Consider the following 13835-nt stretch of genomic DNA (forward strand, 5'->3'; position numbering starts at 1 on the left):
TAACATGCTTCCAGTGCAATCCAGTGATTTCAGTGTAACTAAAACAATACAAATAGCAGCCATCATAAATGTAAAGAAAAGTATTGTACGTCTTGTGGGAACAGAGTCTTACCTGCAAATGCCCCTGGTACATATTTAGTGGAGAATAAGAAAGGTCCCAGACTATGGATCACAGCTAGATGAGCACAAGAAATATGATGACACTTCTAATGTTCATGCGTGCGAGAGTGTTCTGAAAGTACTAAAAGAACTGCTCTTGAAATTGAGTCCAGTTAGGGAAGCCGACACACTGGAGCTGTCTCGTGAACCAAGTGCTGAATTTACGCGCACGCGATAGCTTTCGTCACCGATGCACTTTATAAGGTGAGGAGGCTTCAGCGCAGCTGCTTCCAAGCTTCACGCGCGCCGGCGAGTCTCTTCACCAACTTGCTGAGGCGCGCGATGGATGCGCTGAAGGCTCGAGAATCGTGCCTACGTCATAATCAAAGCCCCGGCGCGGCTTTCAGCGTTTTATCTTAGTTGTTCTGATTCTTCAGCAATTCCTCCCTCCTTTATCAGACTCTCTCTCTCTCTCTCTCTCTCTCTCTCTCTCTCTCTCTCCTTGTCGACTGTTCGTCCTCTCTTCTCCCCCAACGGATTTAGGCGGAGCTGGTTCCGTCATTCAAAGAAGCGTCGCTGCACGCGCAGTTGCCCAGTCCAGGTGTTCTCATCGTTTTAATGTTCAGCTACTGACAAAATCAAGTGAATATCTATCTCGGTCCTCCTCCTCGTGTGTTGTTCCTCGTAGCTTCGGAGCAAGGAGGCGCCACTTGCATTTGTTTTGTTACATAATAGTCAATTGCCAGAGGTGTGATAAGGTGAAGAAATATAGCAGAAAACATGCTTATTAGCAACATTACAAATAAATGCTTATTTTCACAATGTTTTTTTTTTTTTTTCTAAAGGTAAAATATTTTGTTGACTTGCATTACTAAAGGGGAAAAAGTAGGCTAAACAAGAAAGTTTTCTCAATATAAAATAGCTTGGTATCACATTAATCAGCTTTAATATGGACAAATTAATATTACAATTTTTTTTATGAATTGCTTCTCTTTAACGAATTATATTACATTAAGTTAATGTAATTGATAGGCTTATTATATTAAGTTAAATGTAAATTTGATTATTCTATTAATTGCAAGTGCTATATAAAAATCTTTTGACATATACAATATTTGTTTATGTAGTACACATACATACATACTCACATACTGTACAGTACACACACACACACACACACACACACACACAGGTTTGTTTTGCTATCAAAGTGAGGACATTTTGTAGACGTAATGGTTTTTATACTGTACAAACTGTACACTCTATCCCCCTACACTACCCCTACCCCCAAACCTACCCATCACAGAAAACATTCTGCATTTTTACATTTTTAATAAAACATTGTTTAGTATGTTTTTAAAGCTATTTTAAATATGAGGACTCATGAAATGTTCTCATATTTCATGTTTACGTCGTAACACCAGTGTAATACCCATGTCATTATACAAATTTGTGTCCTCATAAATCACAAAAACGCACACGCACACACACACACACACACACACACACACACACACACACACACACACAGGAATTTATGACGTAATGGGGGTCCTTCAGTCAGACCCCACAAAGACAACATCTTAAAAATCATATATAAGAATGTTTGACGGGTAGGTTTAGGTTTAGTGTAGGAACGATAGTAAATTGAGTCAACATTTTGTCTCATATAAAAGATTTTTTTTCCTTGTGGGGTGCAAGTAATGGACACCCCCCCCCCCCCCCCCACAGGTTTGTTTTGCTATCAAAGTGAGGACTTTCCATAGATGTAATGGTTTTTATACTGTACAAACTGTACACTCTATCCCCCTACACTACCCCTACCCCCAAACCTACCCATCACAGAAAACATTCTGCATTTTTACATTTTTCATAAAACATTGTTTAGTATGTTTTTAAAGCTATTTTAAATATGAGGACTCATAAAATGTCCTCATATTTCATGTTTACGTCGTAACACCAGAGTAATACCCATGTCATTATACAAATTTGTGTCCTCAAATCACAAAAACGCACGCGCACACACACACACACACACACACACACACACACACACACACACACACACAGGAATTTATGACGTAATGGGGGTCCTTCAGTCAGACCCCACAAAGACAACATCTTAAAAATCATATATAAGAATGTTTGACAGGTAGGTTTAGGTTTAGTGTAGGAACGATAGTAAATTGAGTCAACATTTTGTCTCATATAAAAGATTTTTTTTCCTTGTGGGGTGCAAGTAATGGACCCCCCCCCCCCCCCCCCCCCCCCCCCCACACAGGTTTGTTTTGCTATCAAAGTGAGGACTTTCCATAGATGTAATGGTTTTTATACTGTACAAACTGTACACTCTATCCCCCTACACTACCCCTACCCCCAAACCTACCCATCACAGAAAACATTCTGCATTTTTACATTTTTAATAAAACATTGTTTAGTATGTTTTTAAAGCTATTTTAAATATGAGGACTCATAAAATGTCCTCATATTTCATGTTTACGTCGTAACACCAAAGTAATACCCATGTCATTATACAAATTTGTGTCCTCATAAATCACAAAAACGCACGCGCACACACACACACACACACACACACACACACACACACACACAGAAATATTAATTACATTAATTTGTATTTTCCCAGAGAGTTTAATTGATTTAAACATTTTCTTCACCAGCAAAAAAAAAAAGTCTATTCTGTTACAATTCTATGAGAATCTCTTCAAGAGAACGAAACAGTTCTTAAAATGTAATATTTTATTATCAATGAAAAATATGCCCTCTATTCTGTTCAGAAAGAATGGTCATTAGATTAATTAACTATTTATAAGAGAGGGCAAGAATAGATGTCTTCATTTATTTAAATCATCTGTCCACAGTTAGATTTTTTACAATACTCTGAGTATGATAAATATGGCCCTTATTTAAAAAATGTAAGACTCTGCTCTATTTTTGTCCGTTCCTTTGTACGATCTGATGTACAATATAACCTTTACACACACTGTTATATTATACTGTTGACAAGTAACTGAATCAATTTAGAGGCTTCATGGGTTGGGTTAGTATTCTGCCTTTGAATACAGTCTGACAGCTGTCTAAAAGGTATTCATTGTTTTCTGTCAACATAACAGCATCATCATTTATCCCATATGAGAGTCAGAGACCTAGCTGTGTTTGCTGTCTGTGTTTGTGTGTCCTGCTGCTTGGTTATAAGGACGTGTGATGTCACTGATAGATCTATGGTGCATGACTGAGAGGGGTTTAGCTCCAAGTAAGGGTTTCCAGGCTTGGATGGGAATACTGATGTCACTCAGTGACACTTGAAAACAGACCAGGATGCATGGAAAAAGTGACTGTACTCCAGTGACGTCATTAGGTCTGGGTGAGCTGCGGAAAACAAAAACAGAATACACAGATGTGACATTGCCATATTATTCACTGGCAATCTGAGCTAATGATTTTTTTTTTTTTCAATTTGTGTTTTGGTAACAACTCTAATAAATTTTGATTATATTATAGATCTGCATGAGTCTGAGTACAATGTGGTGTTTTTGACTTTCTGCCATTTTAAGAGCATAAATAGAAAGATGAAAATAACTAATGAAACGAAAGTTCAATGATCTAAGGAAAGCGCTGATGCAACAATGAACGGACACTTTTCACCCCACTTCTTGTGTTCTGACACTCTGCAAATACACTAACTTTGTTCTGTTGGTTTTTTCCCCTCCATTTTTCTCAAAGGATGCGATAGATAATTTTTTAAAAACCTATTATTGCAGGAATAAACAACTTTCACTGATTAACATGACTCAGTTTTCAAGGTAAAGAGGTGATACTCTGTCTTAGAAATAATGTATGTCAATTTTAAAATCACGGTTTGTTGGGTTTTTGTCATTATTTGACCCAGGTTTGAGGTAAAAAGATTACTTTAATGAGCATTTGCTCCCTTTACTTGAGTAGTGTAATATAATGTAGACAGAAGTAATTTAAGCTATAATTGTTCTCAAAAATTCATGCTGATGCTTCAGGAACAAAACTTCAATAGCATTCAATTCTCTTGTAAATGTCACCAATATGTCACTGAAGATAATTTTAAAACAATAGCTCTCTGGAAATGGATAAACTGATTAGGAGACTGCAGTAATTGACAGTCCAGTTGTAACTCAGTACACTACAGGGATTTCTTAGACGTCCTGTACTCATTAAATAAGCGGGCATGATTTATTGTCTATAATTGCAATACTGAATCATAAACGATTGTTCATTGCTTGTGCATGTTAAATTTGAAGTGATCTTTTGTCCTGTTTCCAGTCATGTAATCCTGTCTATGTAACATAAGACAGATGATCCTGCTAGATTATCGATCGTAAAAACAAACAGAGAAAGGATCAACTCGATACAAATTGTCCTGAGTCAAAATGTACGTAACTAAGCGAAAAGAGGAAGAGAGATGCTCTGGCTATCTATCACTATAATGAATACTGTCTGCCTACCAGACCAAACTTTGAAAGCTAATTTCATTCACCACTGATGCTTTAAATTAATAGTTATGACAAGTGCAACAGCAGGTCTTGCTTTTAGTGCTTGTTACTGCTTTATGTTTTGTGTGGGATCTTGTGAGATCCCTCTGCTGGCTTTCAACAGTATTAAACATTAAGACACAGCAGCTGGAGCTATTAAATTGAATCTTAAACTATAGATTTCAGATGTTAAAGAGATGGTTCACCCCCAAAAATAACAGTTCTAAAATTATTAGCTAATGTTTTTCCAAAGCTGCATGCATTTCTTTCTCTTGTGGAACACAAAAAAGGTCTTCTGAATATAATATATATATATATATATATATATATATATATATATATATATATATATATATTACTGTAACTGACCACTATAAACAAAATCCATGAAATTTACAGTAAAAAAATATATAAAAACATAGTGCCAACATTTTAAAGGTGCAATGTGTACATTTTAGTGACATCTAGCGGTGAGGTTGCGAACTGCAACCAATGGAGCTCACCCCTCCCTTTCGGAAAAGCTATGGTGGCCGTCTGGCCGACACAAAGATGTAGTCATCTGAGACAGCAGAGAGTACATTAGCCAGTGAAGCAATGAGGTTTCTTCTTCTAACAAAGAATGGTCTCTGCTTCTAATAAACCAGACGACTGCTACTACTACTACTTTGTGCATATTCAACGTAGTGACGATGCAAGCTGCCTCTAAAAACACAAACGATTTAGAAGAAGAACACCATAGTGACTAAACGTACTCTGTAGAGCAGTTTGTCCATTTAGGGCTGCTGTAAACATACCGGCGCAAGATGACGACTTGACCTGGGCTGCATTCCACTCCACTTTTAGACACGCACTAGCGAACTTCCCTAAGCACTTCCCCTCAGGGGAATCCCTCCCGCCATTTCGAAGTGCGTTCCACTCGCTCCCTCGATTTTGACTGAGAGAGCGAGGCTACTTCATATATATACTTCAGGAAGCTCCATATACCACAATGCAACACGATTGTGACGTCACTGCATATCCCGTTTAATTTACCCCACCACAAACAATATATTAATTTTTTTTTTGAATATTTAAAACAACCAAAACACACATATATACATATAGAATGCTGCATTAAACAATGTTATAAGGGGGAAAAATAAATCAACTCCAATGCAGATTCCAAGTGATCAAGGGCTTAGGACGCTCCAATAGATAGAAATGGCTCATTCAAAGGTAATAAAAACATAATGGTTCATTATGTAAGGTCTTTATACACCACTGAAAACAGTTATGTATATTATATTGCATTTCTGTCAATAGATCCTCACAAATTTTACACACTGTATCTTTAAGTTTTACAGATTGAAGTTAAATTTACAGTCAAAAACCCTATTTACTGATATAATGTAAATATACTAAAGTACAAAAATCTGCACATTTAACAGTATTTTACTGTAAAATTGCATGAAATGTCTCATTAGATCTATTACAGTTTTTCACAGTATATAGTAGGAGAACTTAACTGGTTAGGGGAACTTAACCAATTAATTTTTTTTTTTTTTTTTTTTACTGCAGTCTTTTAATTAAGATAATTTTTACAGTGTATTGATAAAAATGGTTAAAACATTCTTCAAAATATCTTTTTTCCTGTTCCACAAATGAAAGTAAATTTACAAGTTTGGAACAATGTGAGAGGTTGTCCATTTTATGATAAACTTTCCGTTTCAATAGAGACTAAGAAACTCCATTTAGCAGGGACTGTACGTATTGTATATATCTCAGACACAATGAGCTTCTTCTACTGTCAAGCAGAATTGGGTCTGTGACCTCCCCACCAGCACACTGACAGAGCCATAATTAGCTGTCTACTGTCTATAATACCTCACACCTCAATACATTCAGATTGTATATACGTAAAGAGAGTTCATGTATAACCCTGCCATCATTTGCTTGAAGCCTTCACATCTGATAAAACAATGTTAACAATGTCACTGTTTTTAAATTACATTTTTATCATCTCTCTGCTCCATTTAATGCATTTGAAGTATTTTTGTATTTCTCTGGGGGTAAATGACAGCTTTGCTTCATTTGAAAGCTATGACAGTAAGACAAAATGAAATTTGGGCTGAGAGGGAACTGTGGATCTTGAGGGATTTAGAGCGCATGATCTCATTTCCTAGTGTATTTTTAAAGCCCAGATGATCCATCTTGGGTCCATAAATCTCTCTTGCATTGGAGAGAACCATGAAGCACCTTGCGAAAGCTTGACGTGAGGAGTGCAGCGCTGCTAATGAACTTTGAAATGGGAGTGAGCGGCAAGGGCTATCAATTATAATAACAGCCTCCCCCTCTTCCAGACAGAGCAACATCCGTCCCCATTTTGGTCCAGCACCTTCGCCATGTTTAGCCTCATTAAGCAACTCTCCTCAATAAAAACGAAGGCCAAAGGCCTCATCACATGGTTGCACTGCTTCAAGTCAATAGATTTCCATTTTGGCAAAGTCACATATTTATATACCTTGGCATATTTTAATATTATTATGACAAATGTCCTCAAACTCCTGCAATGTCAATCCATACACACACCGAATTGCATGTTCAGCCATAGATTTGACATCAATGACATACAAGAGTGTTTACTATAAAATTGGTTTAAAATAAAGCAGTAAACCCCAAGAAGCCGTGGTTTACAGTGAATTTATTACAGCTAAGGGGTGTTGTTAAGCACGACGCGAAGTGCCTAAAAAAACCCTTAGCTGTTATAAATTCACTGTAAACCACAGCTTCACAGGGCTTACTGCTTTTAGAAAACAGTTACCACACAATACAAACATTAAAGACAAAAAATATGTATCAATGCAACTTTCAAATCCAAAGCCTTCCTTCCGCTGGAAAAAATAGTCCCTGACCGTGAACAGCAACAGAAGTTACATTTATTACGCCTCTAGATGGCGGCAAAGATTGTCTTTATAAGTGAGTCACGCAGTCACAAAGACTTTTACATTGAAACTTGTTGTGAACGCGGAACAAGACACAAATGACAAATGCTTTGACTAGCCCTGTCAGTGTCAGCAGGGCACGGGAAAACCCATTAACTGTTAAAAGGACAAGATCGCAGCGGACATTCAAACGGATTTTTTATTATGAACATAGGACTGACCTGAAGGAAAATGCTAAATTTGAATGCAGGTAATACACTCGGTCACTCGATATCTCTCTCACAATACTCTTCTACATAGTAAGCTTCAATTAACAATATCAATTGAGAACATTTTTTTTTACATTGCTTAGAGTGGTTGCTAGGGTGCAGTACTACACACGGAAGCGGTCATAGCCGTGTTTTATCGTGAATATAACACAGCTATTGACCAATCTGGAACTAACCGTTTTATAAATAATAAACAACAGTTACTTTTCGTGAAATACACAATACATGGAATTGCATAAACACAGACACAGTGGTGCAGTAGTACTGATGTGATGAGGTGTAGCCTATGTTTGTAGAGTAATTTACAATGGCCTCGAACGCGGCTCAACCAATCAAAATCAAGGGCAGAAACTATCCGTTTTTTTATGATTTTTCAACATGATTTTAAAAATGTCATGTGAAAGTATTTTTTTTTAAGTAGGCCTATTAACAGATTTTCCTTGAATGCACATAATTAATAATTATTAAAAAAAAAAAAATACTTTTTCCTATTTTTTTTTCCTAGCAAATATCATAATCAAATATCATTCATTAATATATATATATATATATATATTTTTAAATACGTTTTTACACCACAAGACAACCTGAACTAATATGTCTTCATAAAAAAATTAAAATGATCCGATATTATAAGGGATTTATTAACCTTTACACATAGTAATGGTTTGCAAAGTTTCTCTCCTTGATATAATTCCATTTTATTTGTATATATTCTTTTATATTTCCACATGTTGGTTTGATCACATGACTTTTATGCACCATATGACTTTGAATTGGTAAACAAAATATTTTTATTTTCCAATATTAATAAGCAATGAAGCAGTTGTTTTCTAAGAAATAATTGAAATTATTAAAAGAACAATTTTTTTAAATAAGTTTCATTATAATAGGACAGTAATTGCATACATTTTTATTATATACATTACATGCATTTTAATTAAAAAAAATCTAAAACAAACTAATCACAGAAGTGTTATATTGAAGTCATTGTATATGAATTGTATTTTTCATGTATTTTTTGAATAAATTAATAGATAGGACAAGAAAAAAACACATCACCGACCCTTCTTCTTCTACAAATTTCAACATTTGAAGCAAAGCAGAAACACACAGAAGTCTCATCTTTGCTCCATTCTGATAACCGAAGGCTTCTTTGCTGTCCCTGAGGACTTACAAGCCTGTACATGTTGCTGTGATAGAGAGACAAAATTGGGCAGGCAATTAGTCATGATTAGTCCTTAGCAACCAGCAATTAATTATGGGGTGACACATTTGTAGGCCTGCTTCAAGAGGTAAGAAAACTTTTTAAGACCAGAGCAAGCAATATTTGACACTGCATTGAGAGTGTGAATGCACTCTACCCACAAGCTGAGAAACAGAGATACTTTAAACACAGACAACAGGAACAGTCTGTATATGGAGTCTAATCTACATGATGAATTATCATGCAGAGACGACATTCTTTATTACAGCCGCTGAGGAACAAAAGCCCACCGCTGAGGTGAAAGGTATCTGAAAATAAGATATTACAGTTGACGCATTACATAAAATATATTACAAATAGCACTGAATAATTCAAAACGATGTATAAGACTAGTTTATAAAATTAGAAGTGAAGTGTGTTGGTGTGTTGCCAACTGTGGGATTAATTTCGGAGAGTTTGCTGTAGACCGTTCCAGTGTTGTGACTACAAAGCAATGGCTAGGCCTCAAGGGACAAAGCTTTTCGCTTGGCCGATGGTTTAGCAAATTTGTTACCGGTTTGCTTCAAAGCCCTGTCAAAAGTTGCTTCCCGGAAATCCTTTGTGTGGTTTTTGCCACTGATGAGGTGTTTGTTTGCAAAGATGGAGGTTATGTCAACATAAGCAGAGCTGTTTTTAGGAGATGCAGACGGGCCCATGGGAACCTTTCAGAAAATGGTGACGAAAAATAGCCATTCTCTCGGGCCACACTTAGACTGAAGTGACAGGACATGATCTCCTGATTTACAAAACATGAGATCAGCTGCTTTCTTGATCCAAATCTTTATCTCCACCATCTGCCAGTGAGATTCAGCTAATCCAAAATAAATGAGTGATTTAAAAGATTCTGTTTTCCAAAGAGGAGGCATCTTTAGTTTTTTGTGTTGTTATTTTTCCTGTGCTTAAATAAATGAGGATCAACGCTGTACAATAGTAATAGAATGTGTTTCTCAACTAACAACGCCTACATGAAAAATATACAGTAAAGAACTGAAAAAGGTGATGCTTTTCTTTTTTTCTGTTTTAAATGAAACCAAATTAGAATTGTATGCTCTTTCTCTATTAAAGGATGTGACGAAGTAGACTCAGAGACAGACGCACAATCCATAAGCAAAGTTTAATTAAGGTCAGGAAGGCACAGGTCAAAACCAGACAGTAGCAGAGCAAGGATAAAAAGTCCAAAACACAAGACAGAGACGGTAAATGAAAAATACAAAGCACAGGTCAAAGACCAGAAAACACAACAGGGAAACCACTCAGAAATGCAGGCGGTAAGTAGCCTACTAGCAAGATTTGCAAAGAAGTTATGGGAAGACTGGGTATATATACACTGGGTGGGATAATGAGGAAATGAAGATCAGGTGTGAGAGCCCACGGTGTGGTGCAAGGCCTGATGGGACTTGTAGTTCATGAAGGTGTCAGTATTCAGGAGACGTAGATCTGGGTATGGATATAGTTGTCACAAGTGAGGCTCCCGCACTTCCTCCCCCGCACCACCGGAGGGAGCCTTCACCGGAATATTGATAACCTTCATTCAGACTACATTTCCCATAGGCCCTCATTCCTGGGACTGATTGCACACACACCTGCACCACATCACACTCACACTATTTAAGCAGCACGCACACACACACACACTGCGAAGTCTTGATTTGCCCCGGTGATCATTTCTAAGCGGTTTCTGTGGATTGTTATACTGTTGCTGTTTGGACTGTTTACCCCTTGTGATTCTCTGCTGCCTGCCTTGATCCTTGCCTGCTTACTGGACTGTGTTTGTTTGCCGCCTGCCCTGATCTCTGCCTGCTTCCTGATACCGTTTGTCTGCCGCCTGCCTCGACCATTGCCTGTCCCCGTTTACGTCTCTGCCTCTGCCCTTACCTGTGTGTATACTATTCTTAATAAAAATGGAAATGGATTCCCATTCTGTTGACCCATCATTACAATAGTAGAAACTGTGACAAAGGAACAGTTTAAGCTAAAGTAAAAGTGTCAAGGTTTGTTGGTCCACACCTCTGACTTTCTTTATTCTCTGGAATACAAAATGAGATTTTTTGAAGAATTCCAAGGTCACTCTTTTCCATATAATGAAAGTGATTGAAAAATCATAAAATCGCCCATATGACTTGTGCGCTGTATCCGTAGTCTTCTGAAACCATAAAACGGAAACAAGCTAAGATTATGTCATAACAGAAAATCTTTTTATCAGCAGCAATATCCGATTCATAAACAAGTTTTTTTTTTTTTTTTTCAGTCAGTTTTTCAAAACAAATCAGCTGATTCCATTTACAAAACTGGTCTAAAAGATGGGCGACTCGGTTCTTAAGTTCAACTCACTGACTCAGTGATCCGATCACAGAAGTTTAGAAGATTTTATGCGAACAAGGATTTGAATTTTGGTCTGTTTGTCACGCAAAGCTATCATTTTACCTCTGAAAACTTAAAGCTTGAAATCTCCATTCCCCATTCATTGTAATTGCATGGAAAAGAGCAACCAGTACAAGTCGTCACCTTTGTTTTTATAGCGCTTTCTAAAGTAAAGCAACTTCAAAGCAGCTTCCCAGTAATGAACAGGAAAGTAGCAGAATTAATGATGCAAACTTCATCAAATATGAGACAGATTCATATTCTGCTCTAAAGCAGCTGTAGCAAGATGATAGTGTCATTATTCATCTCTGTTTGGTTCAGTGTTGATTCAGTTCAGTTCAATAGCTGTGTAAAGTTCATTTATTATGATACAAGTTCAATTCTGCTGTAAAGCAGCTCTACAGAAGACAATAGTGTCATTATTCGGCTTCATCTCATAGTGTCAGTGCAGTCAAATCAATAATATTGCTGAATATTAAGTATCCCCAACTAAGCAAGGAAAAATGCGATAGTGGAAGTCACATGAGATTGGCGTGACATAAGTGTGTGTACACTAAATGATGAGAAAATACTTTTTTTGGTGAACTGTTCATTTAAAGCATTTCTAACAAACAAATAAGTGTAAGCGCTGTGATTCAACATCACTATGACCTCCCCTGTCAGGTGATCCAAGCCATGTAAAATTAACACACACTAAGCTGTCTTGAACAGCTGTGTGCTGTCCATGTAAATTAAGACAAGATTTGTTCAAGTGTTACTCCATCAGCTTTAATTTTAGTGCTTGAATGCAGACGTATAGGTTACACAATCACACCATAGACTTGGGGCAGAAAATAACAAGGGAATGTTCTCATTAGTGAAGAGGTAGAGGGAGCCAGAAGGTGGCTCAATTAGAATACCTACAACTGACAAAAAAGTGAGCAACAATATTGTTATGCACTTGAACTGTGCAAAGCTAGGTCTGACAGTCTCTTAATCGCTGTTTCTGTGATAATGCCGTCTTTGGCATTCCCAAGAGTATTGCATCTTTCTCACTCTGATGCAGTGTAATATACCCTTGATGAGGAGACTCTGTCTCAGGCCCTGAAAACTGACCAACTATAACTGCATTATTGCCTTCTGCAGTATATACTGGCTGTGGTCTGCTGGAAAAGATTGTATAATATGTGGCTATTCACTGAACAATAACATCTAAAAAAAAAAATCATTCTGATAAAATAAGCTTAAAAATACTAATGTGCACTATTAGCATAGCAATAAAGCACTATGTTTACATTGCAGTTGAATGTGGCCCAAATCAGATTTTTACCCCCCACATTTGACAGATTTATTTAGACTACAGAAAAAAACAACAACTGTGCACTGTAAAACTCAATAAGTTCAGAATTCTCAAAACATTTGAGGAAACTTATTACCTCAAAACATTTATTACACTAACTCATTTTTTTAAGTTAGTAGAACTTAAATTTTTTGTGACAAGTGGGGCGGGGCCAAGAGCAGTGGAAGATGATCAAGGCCAGTGTGGTGCACAGGTGTCTTTCATTTACAATCACGTCACCGGCATCCCTTCACTCCCACAGATCTCAGCCTCACCGCTCTAATCATAATGTTAATTACATACAGTTCATTTACATAAACATCACATTCAGATCTTGGTTAAATGTTAGATAGTAACACACTATTATAACTATCAAAGAGACTGTCATTATATACTTGCATGTATATAATCAAACAACATTCAGTATATGTGGTCTTAAAAGTTTTGCAGCCCATCCTCAACCTAACCACAGGCTCTACTCTACACAACAATGGTAACATAACAGAACTCGCTGTAAATCCCAACATCACACAACATTAAACACTAACTTATGTCTCCCTATGTTAATCTTGTGCAAAAACACACAAAATAACACTTAATTTCAGCATTTATTTATACAGTCTGATGCAAAGCATGCTGGGAATTAGAAATCTGCTGCAACTCAACTTTTTTCTATTAAGTATAATAAACTTTCATTATTATTTCAGAGAAACAAACTCATTTCATTTAATTAATTTCACTGTTTGGTTTTACAGTGTGGACAAAGACAAATGTTGGGGGCACTTTGCTGTAAGTCCCAAACATCATTAGAGCCAACATAATAACACCTATCACAAAAACTATTTTTATATGCATCAATAAATGAGCATTTCATCATGCTTTCTGAATTTTCAGGTTTTTTTTAATCATTGTCTTTTGTTCATTTAAAGAATCATGTCATTGTGTCCATGATCAAATGTGCCACTGTATCATTTGCATAAAGAAAATTTATTTTGGAGCAGATGCGATGGAATGTATGGAGGCCCAAACCTGAATGAATGAATGAAAGTAATACATAAATCATTTTATCAAAACATATCCATTCCCTTATTTATTTAT

At 36.6% G+C, this 13835-nt stretch overlaps 1 protein-coding gene across 6 annotated transcripts in view; it reads right to left on the reverse strand.

Annotated features, from left to right (window-relative positions):
* The window catches only part of pex5la (peroxisomal biogenesis factor 5-like a), a 93709-nt gene extending 92934 nt beyond the window's left edge, over nucleotides 1-775 (reverse strand). For 5 of the 6 annotated variants that reach the window (XM_051897359.1, XM_051897358.1, XM_051897355.1 and 2 more), the window contains exon 1: nucleotides 113-774. In XM_051897359.1, the coding sequence (XP_051753319.1) occupies nucleotides 113-133 (21 nt within the window). In that variant the 5' untranslated portion in view covers nucleotides 134-774. Of the gene's footprint in view, nucleotides 1-112 lie in introns of all 6 variants that reach the window. The other variant, XM_051897356.1, reaches the window with a different exon arrangement.
* Between the last annotated feature and the right edge of the window lie 13060 nt (nucleotides 776-13835).

Source organism: Ctenopharyngodon idella, chromosome 6 (genome assembly GCF_019924925.1).
Source record: "Ctenopharyngodon idella isolate HZGC_01 chromosome 6, HZGC01, whole genome shotgun sequence".
Lineage (NCBI taxonomy): Eukaryota > Metazoa > Chordata > Actinopteri > Cypriniformes > Xenocyprididae > Ctenopharyngodon > Ctenopharyngodon idella.